We start from the raw sequence: 20657 nt of genomic DNA, 5'->3' as shown, positions 1-20657 counted from the left end.
TGTTGGACTCAAACATGAACTGCTTCTTCCTCCACAGGTGCTGCCAAACCTGCTCAATGTCTCCAGCATTTTCTGCTTGTATTTCAGATCTCCAGCATTCACAGGACTTTGCTTTTAGTAGTTAGACCTGGAATGCTTGAAGGTATGATGGAGGCATCAAAAGACAATCAAACTGTTATCTGTGAAGGATAAATATGCAAGGCTGCAGGGGAAGGATGGGAGAATGGTCCTTGATGAATTGGTCACTCGGAGAGCTGCTGTAGGTCCAAAGGACCAAATGGCCTCCTTCCTGATCTGTTCTCTGATTCTGTGCTGAAGAAGAGTTACATTGGACTCAAAATGTTAAATCTGTTTTTCACTCCACAAATGTTGCCAATCCTGCTGAGTTTCTCCAGCATTTTCTGTGTTTGGAACAATTGTGTTATCAATGTCCTTCAAGTTTCAAACAATTCTTTTATGAGCAAACACTGCTGCATTCTAAGATGACCATAGATTATAAGCATGTAGTGTAAGAAATTGATGAAAGCAGAACGAGATCATCAGTCAAAGAAAGGAAATGGTTGATCACTGAACAAATCTCTGAAATTGTCTACCATGATTGAGAATCTGGATTAGTGGTGCTGGAAGAGCACAGCAGTTCAGGCAGCATCCAAGTAGCTTCGAAATTGACGTTTCGGGCAAAAGCCCTTCGTCGCTTTCGAAGCTACTTGGATGCTGCCTGAACTGCTGTGCTCTTCCAGCACCACTAATCCAGATTCTGGTTTCCAGCATCTGCAGTCATTGTTTTTACCATGGTTGAGAGCAGAGTCATTGTAAATCACAGGAAAGGCAGAGTTGAAAACAAGTTAGAGGACATCGCATTAAGCAAATCACACACAGAGAAAATGAAAAAGACAAAATTAAAACTTTGCTTCCTTCCAATATCAGAACATTATGCCATTCCATTCATCCAAGTTTACTTGTTAAAAATCACGATTGTGAATGCAATGGTGCAACGTTGATTCTGAGAGAATCATCATTCTTTGGGAAACGCTGAATGAGCAAAGTTTTAAAAAGAAAGTTGAATAAGAAGAATGAAACCACTATTTTAGGGGAATGTGGATAAATGCATTGTTAAGATGATGGGAGGGAATCAACAGGACCGGGGCCCAGAATATGGTGGCACATTGACTCAGTGTTTAGCACGACTGCCTTCCGGCACCAGGGACACAGGTTTGATTCCCGCCTCAGGCAACTGTCTTGTGTGGAGTTTGCAAATTCTCCCTGTGGTCTGTGTGGGTTTCCTCTGGGTGCTCTGATTTCCTCTCACAATCCAAAGATGTGCATGTCAGATGAATTAGCCATGCTAAATTGCCCATAATGTCAGGCGCATTAGTCAGGCGTAAATGTAGGATAGGGGAATGGATCTGGGTGGGTTACTCTTTGAAGGGTTGGTGTGGACTTGTTGGGCCGAAGGGCCTGTTTCCATACTGTAGGGAATCTAATCTAATCTAATCAAATGGAGGAGGGTAGGATTTATTTCCTGAACATATCTTTTCCATCTGCCTGCTTCAGCAACAATTAACTGTATGAGATTTCAGAAACTCATAATAACCTGGGTGAAATAATGAAGAGAAGCCAAATAGTTTGGACCATTCAGCATTAAAATATTAGTCTCCTGGTTCAGCATTTCTGAATATTCAGTTCAAAAATGACAGTGTAATGGTGACAAGTTCACTGAAATTCCACACAACAATAAAGTCAGAAGTCACATGACACCAGGTTATAATTCAACAGGTTTATTTAAAATCACAAGCTTTTGGAGAGCTGCTCCTTTGTCAGCTGGACTCCACCTGATGAAGAAGCAGCGCTCTGAAAGCTTGTGATTTCAAATAAACCTGTTGGACTATAACCTAGTGTTGGGTGATTTCTGACGTTGTCCACCCCAGTCCAACACTGGCACCTCCACACCATAACAATAAAATGGGCTGACAGACTAAGGATGAGTTCCAGTTTTGTGAGAAGTAATGGATGTTGCTTGAGTTTTTTCTTTATGACTTAGCGATTGTTGGACTAATGGTTTCTTTCTCTGTAGGTCTGGCAATGTTAGCCAGTTATTATACAGATGACAATGAAAGAGGCAAAACCATGGGCATAGCACTGGGAGGCATAGCTGTGGGGGTGCTTGGTAAGTAATGTGTACATTGCACGTAGATGAAACTATGTACTATTACATTTGTACTGTCAGGCATGTAAGACAAGTCTTTTCACTTGACCTCATTACACATGACAATAATAAATCAAATCAAAAACAGCAACAAACATTCTCAGATCTACTTCCATTCTGTCTCGTTCCCAATGAAGGGTGCTCAGTCAAAAGCCATACCTTCGGTCCCTTTGTTTAAATCTTGACCTCAGCAAGTTTGTTTAAGGAAGTGCAGACCAGAACCGGGGAAGACAAGCCAAGAGGTCAGAATCTTGAAATGTTCTCATTCATCTCTGAAGCTTTAATTCTCAGCAGCAGGGACAGGGCAATACACAGGACTGAATAGAATAAAATTAACAACCTTTTGGCCATTGATTAGATTCCCTGCAGTATGGAAACAGGCCCTTCGGCCCAACAAGTCCACACCGACCCTCCGAACAGTAACCCACCCTGACCCATTCCCCTGACTAATGCACTGAACACTATGGACAATTTAGTATAGCCAATTCACCTGACCAGCACATCTCTGGACTGTGGGAGGAAACCAGAGCACCCGGAGGAAACCCACGCAGACGCGGGCAGAATGTGCAAACTCCGCACAGTCAGAAATTGAACCTGGGTCCCTGGCACTGTAAGGCAGCATTGCTAACCACTATGCCACCGTGCCACCCATTCACTTGTGTTTGCAGCTGGTTCTTGGTAAGTTTCATTTGGATTCATTCCAATTTTTCATTGCTTGCAGTTGGAGCACCTTTCGGAAGTGTGATGTATGAATATGTGGGAAAGTCATCTCCTTTTCTGATTTTGGCAGGCTTGGCTTTAATCGATGGAGGTTGGTACAATTTTAAATTGTGAAACACTACTGATTTACTGAAAAAAAGACAGAATGTTCTACATTTCATGTGAATTATTTATTTTTGTTAAATTATGAGGCAGAAGGTACATTTGGCCTAACCTTATAGCCACCCATATTAGTGTCTGGATTAGTGGTGCTGCCTGAACCACAGGCAGCATCCGAGGAACAGTAAAATTGACATTTCGGGCAAAAGCCCTTCATCAGGAATAAAGGCAGAGAGCCTGAAGGGTGGAGAGATAAGCTAGAGGAGGGTGGGGGTGGGGAGAAAGTAGCATTGAATACAATAGGTGAGTGGGGGAGGGGATGAAGGTGATAGGTTGGGGGGAGGAGGGTGGAGTAGATAGGTGGAAAAGAAGATAGACAGGTAGGACAAGTCATGGGGACAGTGCTGAGCTGGAAGTTTGGAACTGGGGTGAGGTGGGGGAAGGGGAAATGAGGAAACTGTTGAAGTCCATATTGATGCCCTGGGGTTGAAGTGTTCCGAGGCGGAAGATGAGGCGTCCTTCCTCCAGGCGTCTGGTGGTGAGGGAGTGGCGGTGAAGGAGGCGCAGGACCTCCATGTCCTCGGCAGAGTGGGAGGGGGAGTTGAAATGTTGGGCCACGGGGCGGCGTGGTTGATTGGTGTGGGTGTCTCAGAGATGTTCCCTAAAGCGTTCTGCTAGGAGGCGCCCAGTCTCCCCAATGTAGAGGAGACCGCATCGGGAGCAATGGATGCAATAAATGATATTGGTGGATGTGCAGGTAAAACTTTGATGGATGTGGAAGGCTCCTTTAGGGCCTTGGATGGAGGTGAGGGAGGAGGTGTGGGCGCAGGTTTTGCAATTCCTGTGGTGGCAGGGGAAGGTGCCAGGATGGGAGGGTGGGTTGTAGGGGGGCGTGGACCCGACCAGGTAGTCACGGAGGGAATGGTCTTTGCAGAAGGCGGAAAGGGGTGGGGAGGGAAATATATCCCTGGTGGTGGGGTCTTTTTGGAGGTGGCGGAAATGTCGGCGGATGATTTGGTTTATGCGAAGGTTGGTAGGGTGGAAGGTGAGCACCAGGGGCGTTCTGTCCTTGTTACGGTTGGAGGGGTGGGGTCTGAGGGCAGAGGTGCGGGATGTGGACGAGATGCTTTGGAGGTCATCTTTAACCATGTGGGAAGGGAAATTGCGGTCTCTAAAGAAGGAGGCCATCTGGTGTGTTCTGTGGTGGAACTGGTCCTCCTGGGAGCAGAAACGGTGGAGGCGGAGGAATTGGGAATACGGGATGGCATTTTTGCAAGAGGTAGGGTGGGAAGAGGTGTAATCTAGGTAGCTATGGGAGTCGGTGGGTTTGTAAAAAATGTCAAGTCGGTCGTCATTAATGGAGATGGAGAGGTCCAGGAAGGGGAGGGAGGTGTCAGAGATGGTCCAGGTAAATTTAAGGTCAGGGTGGAATGTGTTGGTGAAGCTGATGAATTGCTCAATCTCCTCGCAGGAGCACGAGGTGGCGCCAATGCAGTCATCAATGTAGCGGAGGAAGAGGTGGGGAGTGGTGCCGATGTAATTACGGAATATCAACTGTTCTACATAGCCAACAAAGGGACAGGCATAGCTGGGGCCCATACGTGTGCCCATGGCTATGCCTTTGGTCTGGAGGAAGTGGGAGGATTCGAAGGAGAAATTGTTGAGGGTGAGGACCAGTTTGGCCAAACGAATGAGAGTGTCGGTGGAAGGGTACTGTTGGGGACGTGTTTTTACCCACATTAGTGTCATCAACCCTTCTGGAGACAGTGGGAGATGATCTTAGTCAGAGCCAGTTTGTTTTCTGAAACAGCTGATACTTTAACTGTGGGATGTTGCCAACCTCAGTTAAAGCTGCGCCCGTGGCAGCAAGTTACTATTTGACTGGCACAGAACAAATCTACTATTCCAAAGCAGTCCTTTTAAATTAGTTTCTTTGTGTACAACTTGTTACTGAGAAACAATGTGACCAATTGGTGAGTGGATTGTCACTGAGGTCAGTAATTGTGAGTCTCCACTACAGCCATGAAATTAAGAAGGCCTCAGAGCAGAGTCAGTCTTTTGCCCAAGATCAAGATGGGCAGCGAAAGACAGGTTTGAGTGCAGGTCACATCCCTGCCTCCTTGTTAGGTAATTGTGGAGGGGGTAAGAGTTTTAAATTGGAATTGCAGAATCTAACTCTTTGCTTCTCCAACACTGAATGGGCTGATTTCAAAACACCACCTCGGGTGATCTTCCTTTGTACAGTCTCCTCTGTCTCGAAACATTTGCATGCTTGAAAAAAGTCAGAATAGAACAGCACGTGAAGAGATTTTACTTTGAAATGCAATTGATGTCCCCGAATCCCTGAATGAACCAGATTTAACTCACAATTTTCTTTACTGCTTATTTTTCATAACTGCTAATTTGCTTAAATTATTGAATGCTGAATTCCTTTTTCTATTCACCCAGCTCTCCAGCTCTCCATCCTTTCTCCCACTAAAGCTATTGCAGAGGTGAGTGACCAGTTTTTCTTTCTTCCTTCAGCACTGTTTTGATACCATGGAATCCCTCACAACAATAAACTGCATTCGTCCAGCACCCGAAAACAATAGAATGACAGGGAGACAATATCAATCTCAAATGTCAGACCTTTCAATTCAGAAAATGAACATTAAATATCTGTAACAAGGCTGACTGATCTCACTCTTTCCACCTGGAGCTGCAGAACAGAACTAGTAATAGAGTTGAAACATGATTGAGGAGGTCATTGAACATTATTTTGGCATTCTATCAGGAAGTTATAATTTATCTGAAATATATAATAACTATTTAAACGAGCAATCCATCTGTTCATTCTCAGAACTTGTTTTCAGCCCTGAATATTACAAGAGGATTTGTACTTCAGTATGAACTATTTACAACAGTCGCATTTGGTCTCCTCTGTCAGAATTCAAGCTGGCTTTGGATGGGATGATAGCTTTACCGACTGCTATTTCTGTTGTTCTGATTACAGAGTCAGAAAGGGTCGTCTCTGTTAACATTGTTGAGAGATCCCTACATACTGATTGCTGCCGGTAAGCAGATCCATTGTTTACACATTATCCCAGGAAGGATTGAGTTTTCAGAAATATTTGCGTGACTTTTGATTTAGGATGGTCTTCAGAAAACCTGGCTTTTGAGACACTCTGCAGATTTCTTCGTGAGTGAATAAATTATGGATGTTAATCTAGAAAATGGATAAGAAGAGAATTCTTTCACATATGTGTGCCTCAAAGCATGTGTCTCCAGAAATTTGTTCTGTCGGAAAGTTTCAGTGATAGTGATAGAATTAGAATCCACAAAGTGAAAATTATGATTGTGTCATGGTTATGCTAGTGGACTCGTGATCCAGAGCTACAGCCTTACAATTCAGGGAAGTGCTCGTCCAAATTGCCATCATTTTCACTTTATTCTTCACTCACATGATTTGGACATTGCTGGTCAGGCCAGCATCTCCTGCTGATCCCAAATTGGTGACAACACCTTAACAGATAACCACATTGGTGTGGATCTGGAGTGAAATGTGGGCTGAGGGAGGCAGGATGGCTCATTTCCTTCCCTGAAGGACAATAATGAACTAGCATGTTTTTTAAAACAAATCAGTGTGGTCACATGATTGCCACTCGTCTTGCTTTTTTTGTTCAAATTTCAGATTTCTGTTGAATTCATCACTGCCACTGCTGTATTTGAATTCAAGACCTCAGAATATTAGCCTGGGTTTCCTCATTCCTAGTCCAAGGATATTACCAACACACCAGCGCCTCCTTTAAACTAAAGCTGTCAGATTGTTGGAAAAAGTCTCCAGGTTCACAGATAGCCATTAGGGAAGGAAATCTTCCATCCTTATCCAATCTGGTTTCATACATGACTGTGGTCCCACACCAATGCAAGTGATTTTAAACTCCCCTCTTAAATGGCCCAACTGGGTCTTATCAAACACCTCACAGTGGTTCAAGAAGAAGGAGGTCCACTGGCACCTTTCCAGGCCTTGCCAGTGACTCCTGAGAATAATTTTTTAGAGGAACACATTACAAGAGAATATCATTTTTGATTTCAAATGATTGGGTTGAAGAGTGGCTGGCAATTTGTCGTTCTGAGGCACCAAACTAGAATACTGGGATAAACAGAGCAAAAAAGGTGTAAGAGGAGGCTCTTTGGTCCAGGGAGCTTGTTTCACTATCCAGTATGGTCATGGCTGACCTTCTCTCTCAATGCAATACTACTGCTCTGTCTCCAAACCCTTGACACGTTAAATGTCTTTGAAACATCGAAAACAGAAGCAAGAGAATGGTCGCCTGATACATTTAATGTTCAACGGTTGAACTTTCTCCAATGTTCTAAACACAGTCCTCTTCTTAGAAATTCATTTCTCCTTTGGCTGCTATTAATTGTGTGCACATAAAATGTATCCAAGCACAGTGGTGAGAGATATAGAAGAATTTAATTACTTGCACTTAACTTTAAGTGCACAGATAAAGAAAAATCTTAACGAATGGAGCTTATTTGGTTTCTTTCTCATCTGAAGTGGTGAGGGTGAATTTTTCATTTGCTCAGATTTCCAACATTGAGTTGTCAAATGCACATTTTAAATAATTCTTCTCATAGAGGGTTATGAATCTTTGGAACTCTCTTCCCCAAAAGGCAGGGAAAGCAGACTGTTTGAGTATTTTTAAGGCAGTCATAGATGAACTTTTGGTTAGCAAGAGAATGAAATATCAGAGGTAGGTGGGAGTATGGAACTGAGGTTACAACAATATCTCATTCACTGGTGTAGCAGGCTCAAGGACCAAATTGCCTTCTCCTGCTCATAACTCCTTCGGGCAAATGCATGTATTGATTGAAAGTTGGGCCTGTTATTTATTTCAAGGAAGCCTGTGCTTCTCAAATATGGCCATCGCAATGCTGGACCAGGCACTACCAATCTGGATGATGAAGACCATGTGTTCTCCTAAACTGCATTTGGGTATGTTGACACAAATATCAAGTTGAAACCATTGTCTGTGTGGATGTGAAAGGCTGAGGCAGAGTCACCTTGTTTGCCTTTTTCCTGACCTGGATGTTCTCTTCTGGCAGGTTTGGCTTTCTTGCCATCCACGATCAGCTACTTGATGGGCACAAATCTCTTTGGTGTTCTCGCTAACAAAATGGGCAGGTAGGAGCAATTTGGGATGGATATATCAAGTGCTCCAGAGATGTTCTTCATATCCTGATATTTCAGAAACAATAACATCCTTTGAGATGACTTTCATACTGTAGACTATCTCTAACAGGAACACTTCAGAAATATTGATTTAGTTATCAGAGGCTGAGGGGTGACCTCATCGAAGTTTGTAAAATCATGAGGGGCATGGATCGGATAAATAGGCAAAGTCTTTTCTCTGGGGTGGGGGTGTCTAGAACTAGAGGGCATAGGTTTAGGGTGAGAGGGGAGAGATATAAAAGACACCTAAGGGGCAACCTTTTCATGCAGAAGGTGGTGTGTGTATGGAATGAGCTGCCAGAGGAAGTGGTGGAGGCTGGTACAATTGCAATATTTAAGAGGCATCTGGATGGGTATATGAATAGGAAGGGTTTGGAGAGATATGGGCCGGGACAGATTGGGTTGGGATATCTGGTTGGCATGGATGGGTTGGACTGAAGGGTCTGTTTCCGTGCTGCACGGCTCCATCTCTATGACTTTGGGATATTCTGAGATGGGCAAATGCAGGGCAGAAATTCAAGTTCTTTCCTTCTCATTCTGATCTGTACCCCTGGACTTTGCTCCAAAATCAAAAGCTCTCCTCTGAAGCCCTCCCCACATATTTTGTTCTGAAGGTGATGACTCATGCTGAATCACACTCCAGTGCTGACCAAAATAGCCTGAAAGTGAGTGGTAGCATCACAGTTAATTCCATCCTGGACTCAGATGCACTTCCCAATGGGCAATCACTGGTCAGCAGGCCAACACAGGAACCCAGGCTTATTTGCTTTCCCCTGCTCAGAACCAGGGATCTAGAATTCCATTGTATCTATCCTCATTGCCATCCGGCAAGGTCTGGGAATGAACCTTGCAGCCTTTTTGGTTAAACATGCTGAGCTGGAAATTTGAGTGCAGAGCTTCTTCAAATATTGTTGCATGTTCCTGCTAGTTACAGTTGACAACACTGTTTCGAGAAAAGTGAATTGACATTGGGTCAGCTGTTGGTGCTAACCTTGTTTGAGTGAGTTTGATCTACTACTGCCTTGTTATTCATCAATCACAATGAATAATTGCTGTATCTGTACGAATGGTACAGATTTAACTGCTTCAGCAGAAATTCTCATCCTGCACAACAGAAGACTGTGAACAATGGTGCAATTAAAAATCTGGCATCTGAAAGAAATCAGAGCATTCCGGCTAGTTCAAGTGTTCTGTTATCTGCACTTTGATTCCATTCCATCACCCACAGTGTGTTCTGCCACTGAAGAATTCTGATAAGTTTATGGTGAACTATGCAACATAAATGCAATGGTAAAATTAGTATAGCAACTGTAACCCTCACATTATTTCATTTGAAGAAACCCCTTCTTACAGATCTTATAGCTGTCGAGAGTGTAGTACTGGAAAAGCACGGCAGGTTAGGCAGCATCAGAGGAGCAGGAGAATCGACGTTTCGGGCATAAGCCCTTCATCAGGCATGAGGCTTGTGGGCCTGGGGAGCTGAGAGATAAATGGGAGGGGGTGGGGTTGGGGGGAAGGTAGCTGAGAAAGCAATAGGTAGATGAAGGTGAAGGAGAAGGTGGTAGGTCGGGCAGGGCGGGTGCAACGGATAAATGCGAAAGGTGATTGACAGGTCAAGAGGGTGGTGCTGAGTTGGAGGCTTGGGACTGGGATAATGTCAGGGGAGGGGAAATGAGGAAATTGTTGAAATCCACAATCATGCCATATGGTTGCAGGGTCCCAAGGTGGAATATGAGGCGCTCTTCCTCCAGGCAACAGATTGTAACGATTTGGCGATGGAGTCGGTCGGTTTATAGTAAATGCCCTGCAACCGCAAGAAATGCAAAACCTGCGCCCACACCTCCCTCCTGACTTCCCTCCAAGGCCCCAAGGGATCCTTCTATATCCGCCACAAATTCACCTGCACTTCCACACACATCATTTACTGCATCCGCTGCACCCGATGTGGCCTCCTCTATATTGGGGAGACAGGCCGCCTACTTGCGGAATGTTTCAGAGAACACCTCTGGGACACCCGGACCAACCGACCCAACCACCCCGTGGCTCAACACTTCAACTTCACCTCCCACTCCACCAAGGACATGCAGGTCCTTGGACTCCTCCATCGCCAGACCATAGCAACACGACGGTTGGAGGAAGAGCGCCTCATCTTCCGCCGAGGAACCCTCCAACCACAAGGGATGAACTCAGATTTCTCCAGTTTCCTAATTTCCCCTCCCCCCACCTTGTCTCAGTCAAATCCCTCGAACTCAGCACTGCCTTCCTAACCTGCAATCTTCTTCCTGACCGCTCCGCCCCCACCCCACTCCGGCCTATCAGCCTCACCTTGACCTCCTTCCACCAATTGCATTTCCAATGCCCCTCCCCCGAGTCCCTCCTACCTATCTTTTATCTTAGCCTGCTGGGCACACTTTCCTCATTCCTGAAGAAGGGCTAATACCCAAAACATTGATTCTCCTGTTCCTTGGATGCTGCCTGACTTGCTGCGCTTTTCCAGCAACACATTTCCATCCCTCATTATATGAACAATATGGAAGCTTTAGAGAGGGTGCAGAGGAGATTTACCAGGATGCTGCCTCAACTGGAGAGCTTGTTTTATGAAGAAAGATTGAGGGAGCTAAGGTTTTTCTCATTGGATCAAAGAAGGATAAAAGGTGACTTGACAGAGGTGTATAAGATGATACAGAGACTTTTCCCCAGGACAGAAATGGCTATCACCAGGGGACATAATTTTAAGGTGATTGGAGGAAGGTTTCAGGGAGGTGTCAGAGGTCAGTTCTTTACAAAGAGAGTTGTGGGTGTGTGGAATACACTTCCAGCGGTGGTGATAGAGTCAGATACATTAGGGACATTGAAGTGACTCTTCGAATAGGCACATGGACGACATAAAATGAAGGGTACGTAGATTAGTTTGATCTTAGAGTAGAATAAGAGATTGGCGCAATGTCAAGGGCCAAAGGGCCTGTACTGTGCTGTACTGTTCAATGTTCTGTACATGGGCAGGAAAATTTTAACATGAAATTTATGGTGAGGAAGAGCAAAAACCAATAAAAATTGGCACACACAAGGATGAATGATGAATGGATCTTGATGCAAGCAGAGATAAAGGCAACAGATAAATAAGATCCTTCAAGCACAATTCCACAATTATTTCAATTCAGTGCAGCTGCAATGATTGAAAAGGCGAAGGTACAAACTTCATTTCAGGGCCTTATTCAAGTGAAAACAATCACACTGTTACTTCAAAGAAATATGGAACAACAAGGCTTCAGTGATAGGAATACACTCCCACAACAATTTGCATCTGCGTGTACCTTTTTAAAAATGCTTTCTCTCTGTGTATCTGCAGGTGGCTGTGTGCCCTGGTTGGAATGGTACTTTTGGGGATAAGTATAATCTCTGTAAGAAGTTTGGTTTGATTTTCAGTTTATTTCACTTGATATATTGTACCATTTTTATTTCAGTTGAGTGTGCAATTTTCTTGTCCCTAACCTTGTTTCATTTATGCCTTAGGTTCCTCTGGCAACCAACATTTTTGTGCTCATTGTTCCCGGATGTGGAGTAGGTTTTTCACTGGGTTAGTAGCAGACCACTGTGAATACATCTCAAATCAGAAACAGACAGGAGGCAGGGCCAGTTATCCTTCAATATCTATCACCTTCCTTGCAGATACCTGGTTAAGGTCTTCACAAAAATCATGTCTCTCACATTTTGAATCTTAAAAGTGCCAAGTGAAGGGAGGCTGAAAGATAAAAGGTGAAAAAGTATCCATGGCTTAACAAGGAAGTGAAGGAAAATGTATAGGTAGAAAATACATCATACTGCAAAAGTTAGGAGCACTCTGGAGGATTGGGAGAACTTTAAATATCAGCAAAGGGTTGCTAAAAACAAAACCAAAAGGGCTAAGGAGGATGACAGAATGAAACTAGAAGAAACATATGCATTGATATGAATGCTTCTATAAGTATGTAAAAAGGGAGAGAATAGTAAAAGTAAATGTTGGCTCTTTAGAGGATAGAAGTGGGGAAGTCAGAATGGGAAACTCAGAAATGCCACAGGCACTAAGCCAATATTTTGTTTCGGTTTTCGCAGTTGGAAAATAACAATTTCTCCCCAAAAGCTGCAGTTACTACAGAGAAACTTGGTGAAGTTACTGTAACGAGGAAGAAGGTATTAAGTAAACTGGCCTGTACCCTGGCATATTAAAGGACATGATAGCAGAGATAGTGGATGCATTAGTTATGATTTTTCAAACTTCCTGGATTCTGGAAAGGTACCAGTGGATTGGAAACAGGCTAATTAGATATCCTTATTCAAAAAAGGAGACAGGCAAAAAAATTGGGAAACTATAGACCAGTTGGTTTGACCTTGACAGTGGGGAAGTTGTTGGAGTCAAACAAAGATCACTTCACCAATGTCAGCACAGTTTCATGAAAGGCAAATTGTGTTTGACAAATTTGCAAAAGTTCTTTGAGGATGTAACCAGCAAGATTGATAAAGGGGATTCAGTGATTGGTGTATATCTAGACTTCCAGAGGGTATTTGACAAAGTGTTGCATAAAAGACTGATTGAGAAGGATTCTGTATGAATTGCAGGAAGTGGGTATGCAGGTGTTGCATACAATAAGCAAGGCAAATTGAATCCCGGTATTTATTGTAAAAGGACTGGATGATAAAAGTAAAGAAGTGTTGTTCCAATTATGTAAGGCGTCAGTGAGATCACATCTGGGAATATTGTGTCCAGTTTTCTGCTCTTTTTACTGGAGGAAGAATGTGGTGGGACTGCAGGCAGTTCAGAGGAGGTTCACAAGTTTGGTTCCAGGGATGAAAGGGCTGTTGTGTGAGGAGTGTTTGAATAGCTTGGGCTTGTACTCGATTGAAATATATGAAATTCTAAACATGATTGATAAGGTGGATGTTGAACAGATGTTCTCCCTTATGGACAGTGTTAAACAAGAGGGCAGAGATACAGAGATGAGGAGAAACTCCTTCTCTCAATGGGCTGTAGAACTCACTGCCACAGAGTGCATTAGAGGTAGAATCAATCAACAAATTCAATCAAGAAATAGATACGTTTCTGATAAGAAGTGGGATAAAGGGTTATGGGGAGCAGACAGGAAGTTGAGACAGGGATAAGATTAGCCATGATCATGCTGAATGGCACAGCGGGCTGGAAGGGCTGATAATTCTGATGTTCCTATATTCTGATAATCGAATCATTCACTTAAAATTAAGTACGGTTCAGACTTGTTGAGAAGAGCAGGAGAGGCCATAAAGATAAGTGTCATGGAAAGAACGCAAATCAGAAACTCTGAAGGAACTTCTTCAGCAGCAGTGGTGAAAATATGGAACTTGCTCTCTCAGGGAGGGGCTGAGATGTAGTTCAGGGAGGTTATTCACCATAGGCACGAGAGAAGAGAAGAGAATACTATCTAATCTCATCGCGTTCGATGAGGAAAGGTGAGAAGATGCTCAAGGGAAGCAATTTTAGGATGGATATTAATTTTGATATCCTGTGTATATCATGTAGTAAAAAATCATTTTTAAGGATAATTTCTTTTTGATTTCAACTGGCTAGAAGTCAAAAATTTACCGTCACCTTCATGTTCACAAACTTCCCTTCCAGCAACTCCAATGGTTTGATTTAAAGTAGCTCAAGGGTAACTAGGGATGGGCAATAAATGCTGGATCAGTCAGTGATACCCACATCCTGTGAAGGAGTTTTTAAAAAGCCTGATCGTATGGCCTCAAAACGACATTGGAACAATGTAATATTGTGCACCGTATGACAGTGCACTCCTCTTGTTCTGAAACCCCTTCTCCAATGTAAGTGGACACCAGTTTAACAATATGATAAAACAATTCAAATGCATGACAGAGGGGAATTATAAAACACAGGATGGGACTGAGCCACATAATGAGGCATGAAGACCAAATGCTTGATACAAGAGGTACGTTTTAGCAAGAGTGTCTTAAAGATAGAAAAATGAGGACAAGATGTGTAGGGAGGGAATTTCAGACTATCACAGAGACACTGAAGGTGCAACCACCAATGATGAAGCAACTAAACTGAAAGCAAATCTTGAAGATGTTAGAAATCTGACCAAAAAAAATGCTCTAAGTATGATATATTAAGCAATTAGGGTTCGCAAGAGGTCAGAGTTAGAAGAATGTAGATAGCTCAGAGGGTTGTGGAGATGAAATGTTTCATGGAGTTACGGAGGGGTGAAGCCTTGGGACCAGTTTCAAAACAGTGAACATTTTGAAATTCAAGATGTGTCCTGACGGGGAGTCAAAGCAGCTCAATGAGCACAAGCTGAAGGGAAATGGAATGCAGTGTGAATCAGAACAGGGACACAGAAATTGAAATGCCCCTCAAGGTTACTTTCATACAAATGGCAGTTACTGTGGTGTTCCTGGGGTTGTTTTGGCGTTACTGAGGAGCAATCAGAGAGCTGCCCACAACAATAGAATTGCAGCCAAAGTAAGAGTCCAAGAACATTTTTCACTTCGATCACTGAGGAAGTTTTCTGAGTTCTGAGGAAGCTTCAACTTGAGTTGGAATCTCACATTTGGAGAAGTCATGAGTGCATATACCAGGAACAGAGTTAGTCTCCAAGTCTGAGGGTGGGAATTGAATTGGTTGCCAATGATGGCACCGAGCTTGCTGACACAGTGCAAGTGAATGTGCAATCCAAAATTGGTCAGGCTTTAAAATGATCCTTCCGGGAAACTCCAGTGATGAAATTGCCTGCTCCACTTTCAGCTGGAGACCACCTTGCCAAACAGGAAGGGAGAAATTTATTTCAGGAATTATAATATCCCCAAAGTCCAAAAGTTTAACAGCCTTCTATTTTAATGTCAGGTCCTCACTAAATTGATTCAAGATGAACCTTGGCCCCTTTAGTTTCACAAGTTAAGCTGAAATGGAGATCGGAATTGCACAGAACTGTGCTGAAATCCTTCCACCAAGAGAGACCTAAAGTAAAGACTGACTCCCTAGATTGCAAGTGGAGGTTACCCAAAGCTGTTCAGTGGAAGGTTTGGGAGGCACACTCCCACACCCCACATAGAATTGATACGATAAAGCTTCAGTCGGATCCTGGATTTAGAAATTATTATCAGGCATGTTTATGGGTGGCACGGTGGCTCAGTGGTTAGCACTGCTGCCTCACAGCATCAAGGTCCCAGGTTCGATTCCAGCCTTGGGTGACTGCCTGTGTGGAGTTTGCACGTTCTCCCTGTGTCGCATGGGTTTCCTCCCACAGTCCAAAAACATGCAGGTCAGGTGAATTGGCCATGCTAAATTGTCCATAGTGTTAGGTGCATTAGTCAGAGGGAAATGGGTCTGGGTGAGTTACTCTTGGGAGGGTCGGTGTGGACTTGTCCCCACACTGTAAGGAATCTAATCTAATGTTGCAGCCTGAATTCTTAGTGTGTCTTTTGATATGACCAGGAATGACCGATTCCTCGATGACTCCCATTATGGGTTACCTGGTGGACATTCGTCATGTATCTGTGTACGGCAGTATATTTGCCATCGCTGATGTGGCGCTTTGTGTAGGATTTGCAATCGGTAAGTCAAAATGATTGTCTTCTTTGATGCATGTTTGCTTAAATATAAGTCTCTCAAGCTTTCTGAAAGCTGAGGTGGGCTGTTTGCTTTCCCACTCCAGTGGTCTGAACTACTGCAAATTTACACAGTTCCTCGCAGTGTACCAACCTTCACTTCTGCAGCTTCTCAATTTTATCCAATGATGATGTTCCGACATTTCCTCTATTTCTAAGTTTCTTGCTGTTTTTTTTTCACGAGGGCACGGCCTCTTGCTGAATGACTATTCCACTGGTATCTAAGACTCCTCTGTCTGTCCTTGGCTTTTCAAGTGTTGTCGAAGGAAGAACCAACAAGGGCACAACTCGTGACCTTGTTGCTGCTTTCTTGGATGCTAAAAGACCCATGTTTTCCTTATTCAAGATTAACAAATGTTTGCCTGCCAACACTGCTAGAGGTTGAAGGGACCACTTACCTGCATCGCTGTAGAGTTTTCAATTAATTTTCATATTCATTAGTCATGTCAAAAACACCATGGTCCAAGTGTCAACTCCATTCATACCCCACTCAGTGCCTCCCTGCAACTCAAGGTTGACACCACACCTCTCACTCATTCTTAGTTTTCTGTTTTGTCATCAATTTCTTCCACAATGCCACAGTCTATCCTGAATAAATTTTAATTTAACTAATGATTTTCCCTGTGAGCTATTGTCATAAGGTTTTCTGCAGATCCAAATATGTCAACAACCTGCACAGTTTTGTTTCATTTTTCTCAAACAAAATCGAACCGCTCCTGTCCCTCGCAGACAGGTAATTAAGTGTGAAAACTGTGCATAGTTGTCATCTAATACAGTCTAAAGGGGTGCGTGGGACATAATGGTTTAAGGGAATGGGTAATGGATGCTATTGAGTTTAGGATTAATTGGGTGAGAATTGTTTGTATAAATATGGGAGCTAATAATCAGTGAGTATGAGTTTTGTGGAGTCTGATGACTGAAACTTAGTTCTCAACTAAGGTGTGGACTTCGAATCTGTTCAAAAGAAATCTCAAGTATAACATGCTTGTCTCACATAAAAAATGAAATGTTGTGCTTACCACCCAGGCCCCTCAATGGGAGGAGCTATTGTCAAAGCAATTGGATTCCATTGGCTCATGGTCATCATCGGAGTTATTAACATATGCTATGCTCCACTTTGTGTCTTCCTAAAAAATCCTCCGAGCAAAGAAGAGAAAGTGGTAAGAGTCATCATATTGTAAAATCAATTTCCTTCCAGAAGGTGTGGGGAGAATGGAAGGATTGGAAGAAGGGGAGGATGGAAAAGAGGAAGGATGCACAGGAAGGACTGAAAAGAATGCAGTAAGGAATGGAGGAAAAGAAATAAATAGGAAGGAAGGAAAAATGGAAAGGGATGAGTGCTTTTTGGAAAAACAAGTTGTGTTTTTATCGCAACTTTTATCACCACTTCATCACAGCTAATGAACCACGTTTGAATTGCAGTCATTGTTGTGGTGTAGGACACTATGCAGATAATTTGTACACAGGAAGCTTTTACTCATTTGTTCAGGGGACATGGGTGTTGCTACCTGAGCCAACATTTATTTCCCATCTCTAATTGTCCAAAAGGCTGTTGTGAGTCAATCACATTGCTGTGGGTCTGGAGTCCCATGTAGGCCATACTGGGTAAAGATGGCAGTTTCCTTCACCAAAAGACATCAGTGAACCAGATGGGTTTTTCTGACAATTGACAATAATTTCATGGCTATTAGACTCTTAATTCCACATCAACTCCCAAAAACAGCTGTGTCATCATGGCCAGATAACCCATTTCTATGGTGTTATCTGTGCAATAAGTGGGGATAACTCTACTGTTGTTCTTAGAAATAGTTTGGTGGGATCCTTCACATTCACCAGAGAAGGTAGGCAGAGCCTTGGTTTAATGCCTCAGACAAAAGGGGACAGGTCAGCCTTGAAATGACCCCCTCTCCCTCAGGTGGTGCTTAAACCATCACCCAAGGCTGGTGAGGGCAATAGAGGAAAGAGTAACAGTCAATGAAGTGAATGAGTTTGACAGCAACCAATAGGTGAGTGGGATCAAACAAGATTGTTAGATAGAGGCGAATGAATGGGGAAGTTAGGGAAGAGCAAATGAATGAATGGGTGATGAGCAAAGCAGAAGTGAGCTTCAAAGCCAATCAGAATTCTGCTCTCACTTCACTGGCAGGTTAGCCTGACCTGTGGTAAGGTTTTATACTCTGTGAAGAAAGATGAGATTGCAAAGTACTTGGAAGTGCGTGGTCAAATAGGGTTGAGTCAGGCATGGCTTCGTCAAGAGGAGGTCATGTCAGACAAATCTGTTGTTGAGGAAGTAATTGTCAAGTTTGATGAAGGAGAGCCAGTAAATGTGATCTATTTGGCCTTCGACAAGGTACTGTACAAGAGGCTGCTAAGTAAGATCAGAGCCAATGGTGTTCGGGGCAAGCTACTGGCATGGATAGAGGATTGGCTGACTGGCAGAAGACATAGTGTAGAAATAGGGTCTTTTTCAGGATGGCAACCAGTGACTAGTGGAGTTCCACGGGTGTCTGTGTTGTGACCACAACAATTCACATTATACACGAATGATTTGGACGATGGAGCTGAGGGCACTATTGCTAAATTTGCAGATGATGCAAAGATAGGTGGAGGGGCAGGTTGTGTTGAGGGTCTTGGAAAGGCTTGGAGAGTGGGCAAAGAAGTGGCAGATGGAATACAATGGAGGGAAGTGTAAGATTATGCACTTTGATAGGAAGAATGAAGGTATGAATCATTTTCTAAAGAGGGAAAGACTTAGGAAATCTGAAGTACAAGGGGGCTTGGGAGTCCTAGTTCAGGATTTTCTTGAGCTAAACTTGCAAGTTCAGTTGGCAGTTCAAAAGGCAAATGCAATGTCAGCATTAAGTTTGAGAGGGCAAGAATACAGAGCAGAAATGTACTGCAGAGGCTGTTCAAGGCTCTGGTCAGACCATATTTGGAATATTGTGAGCAATGTTCAGCCCCATAACAAAGGAAGGATGGGTTGGAGTTGGATGGCATTCAGAAGGGACTTCCAAGAATGATACGTGGGATAAAGGACTTGTCATATGAGGGGTAGTTGAGAACTCTGCGTCTGGCTTGAGTTTAGCAGGATAAGGGAGGTGGGGGCGGGGGCGGGATCGGATTGAAATTTACAGGATACTGAGAGGTCTGGAAAGAGTGGATGTGGAGAAGATCCTATCGCAGGAGAGACTAGGACCCAAGTGCATAGCCTCAGAGTGAAGGGATGACCCTTTTGAACTGAGATGAAGACAAATTTCATCAGCCAGAGGGTGGTTAATTTGTGAAACTCATTGCTGCAAAGTCTGCAGAGGTCAAGTCATTGACTGTATTTAAGACAGAGATAAATAGGTTCTTGGTAAGTAAGGGGATGAATGGTTATGGGGAGGAGACAGGAGAATGGTGTTGAGAAACATATCAGCCATGATCAAAGGTCGAGCAGACTCAGTATGCTAAAAGGCCAAGTTCCACTCCCATATCTTATGGTCTTATGGAAACCACTGAATGGTTTTCATTCCAGGCATATCGAGGGATATTTTTCCAAGAAGAGAAGGCTGACTTTCCTGATGAAGGGCTTTTGCTCGAAACGTCAATTTCGCTGCTCGTTGGATGCTGCCTGAACTGCTGTGCTCTTCCAGTACCACTAATCCAGTATTTGGTTTTCAGCATCTGCAGTCATTGTTTTTACCTACCTGACTTATCTCTATGCTGGTCTGGCTTAAAACCCAGTGGGGTGATTTTCTGGTTATTGTATTCCTGTTTTCTTGGGATGATCAGATCATTCCACAGTCCATTAATGTTTAGGCCTCAGTGTATGGTCACACCATTGGAAAGAAGTTTCAAACAAACCAAAATTCACAACACATCTCTGATAAATGAATAATATTGTTGGCTGAGGATCAAATGATCTTCAATTCATCCCATCCTCCAATGGTTTAGATTCTTTTGGGTTTTTCCGGATGACCTGTGAGATGAAGGCTGTTTCTCCTACAGATAAACAGAAAATATCTCCTGGTAGTATTCGAAGGTGAGCAGGGGAGTTACCTACAGTTTCCTTGCAAAATGCTTATCCCTCAATCCAAATTGCAGACCACTAGGTCACTGTCACATTGCTGTTTATAAGATCTTGCCTTGAGCAAATGGTCATATTGCCAATCCTGGAACAATGACTCCACTTCAAAAGTGCCTCATTGGTTGTGAGGGGTTTGAAAAGGTTCTGAGGTCATGAAGGACACGAGATGAATGTGAGTTCTCTCCTTTTGAGAAGCGTGAAAGCACTGGATGCATTCCTGGAAGAACAGACTGCGATATTGATATATGAACATCTGTAGATAATTATTCAATTCTCTTTTTTCATGGAAACATTAGTTTATTTTGGACGGGTAAAACAGAGGGTAAATTTTTATTGGATGTCCAACACTAACTACTTTGCTTTAATCAACAGGCAATTTTGTCTCAGGACAATGCTGTGAATACTCATCATCACACCGCTGAGCAGGACAGCCTGGAATTCACTGCAATGGAGGGTAGAGATGAGGAAGCAGGGAATAAGGAATAAATTCAGAATAAAGGCTAGTATACTGATGGTCAAAGGCCCATAACTCCTGTGTTCATTGAAATCCTTTTAAATAAAGGCATACCTTCATTCTATTTGCCAGAATCTCAAATCAGCCAACCTGCATTACACAACATGGCAATAAAGATACCATCAAGGAACCATTGTACTGAAAAAGGCAGAATACATTAGATTATAGGAACTCTGTTGATTCTACACTGAAACAAATTCTT

General features: G+C 43.2%; 1 protein-coding gene across 1 annotated transcript in view; it reads left to right on the top strand.

The window, feature by feature from the left end:
• Window positions 1–20436, top strand: part of LOC140459559 (chromaffin granule amine transporter) — a 32444-nt gene extending 12008 nt beyond the window's left edge. The window contains exons 7-17 of the mRNA XM_072553805.1: window positions 2075–2167; window positions 2928–3017; window positions 5474–5517; window positions 6018–6078; window positions 7911–8006; window positions 8117–8195; window positions 11593–11644; window positions 11757–11820; window positions 15700–15819; window positions 16899–17032; window positions 20314–20436. Of these exons, the coding sequence (XP_072409906.1) occupies window positions 2075–2167; window positions 2928–3017; window positions 5474–5517; window positions 6018–6078; window positions 7911–8006; window positions 8117–8195; window positions 11593–11644; window positions 11757–11820; window positions 15700–15819; window positions 16899–17032; window positions 20314–20427 (947 nt within the window). The 3' untranslated portion in view covers window positions 20428–20436. The remainder of the gene's footprint in view (window positions 1–2074; window positions 2168–2927; window positions 3018–5473; window positions 5518–6017; window positions 6079–7910; window positions 8007–8116; window positions 8196–11592; window positions 11645–11756; window positions 11821–15699; window positions 15820–16898; window positions 17033–20313) is intronic.
• The last annotated feature ends 221 nt before the right edge of the window (window positions 20437–20657 follow it).

This window comes from Chiloscyllium punctatum, chromosome 35, assembly GCF_047496795.1.
Source record: "Chiloscyllium punctatum isolate Juve2018m chromosome 35, sChiPun1.3, whole genome shotgun sequence".
NCBI lineage: Eukaryota > Metazoa > Chordata > Chondrichthyes > Orectolobiformes > Hemiscylliidae > Chiloscyllium > Chiloscyllium punctatum.
The sequence above is the reverse complement of the archived record's forward strand: the minus strand, read 5'-3'. Positions and strand labels throughout refer to the sequence as shown.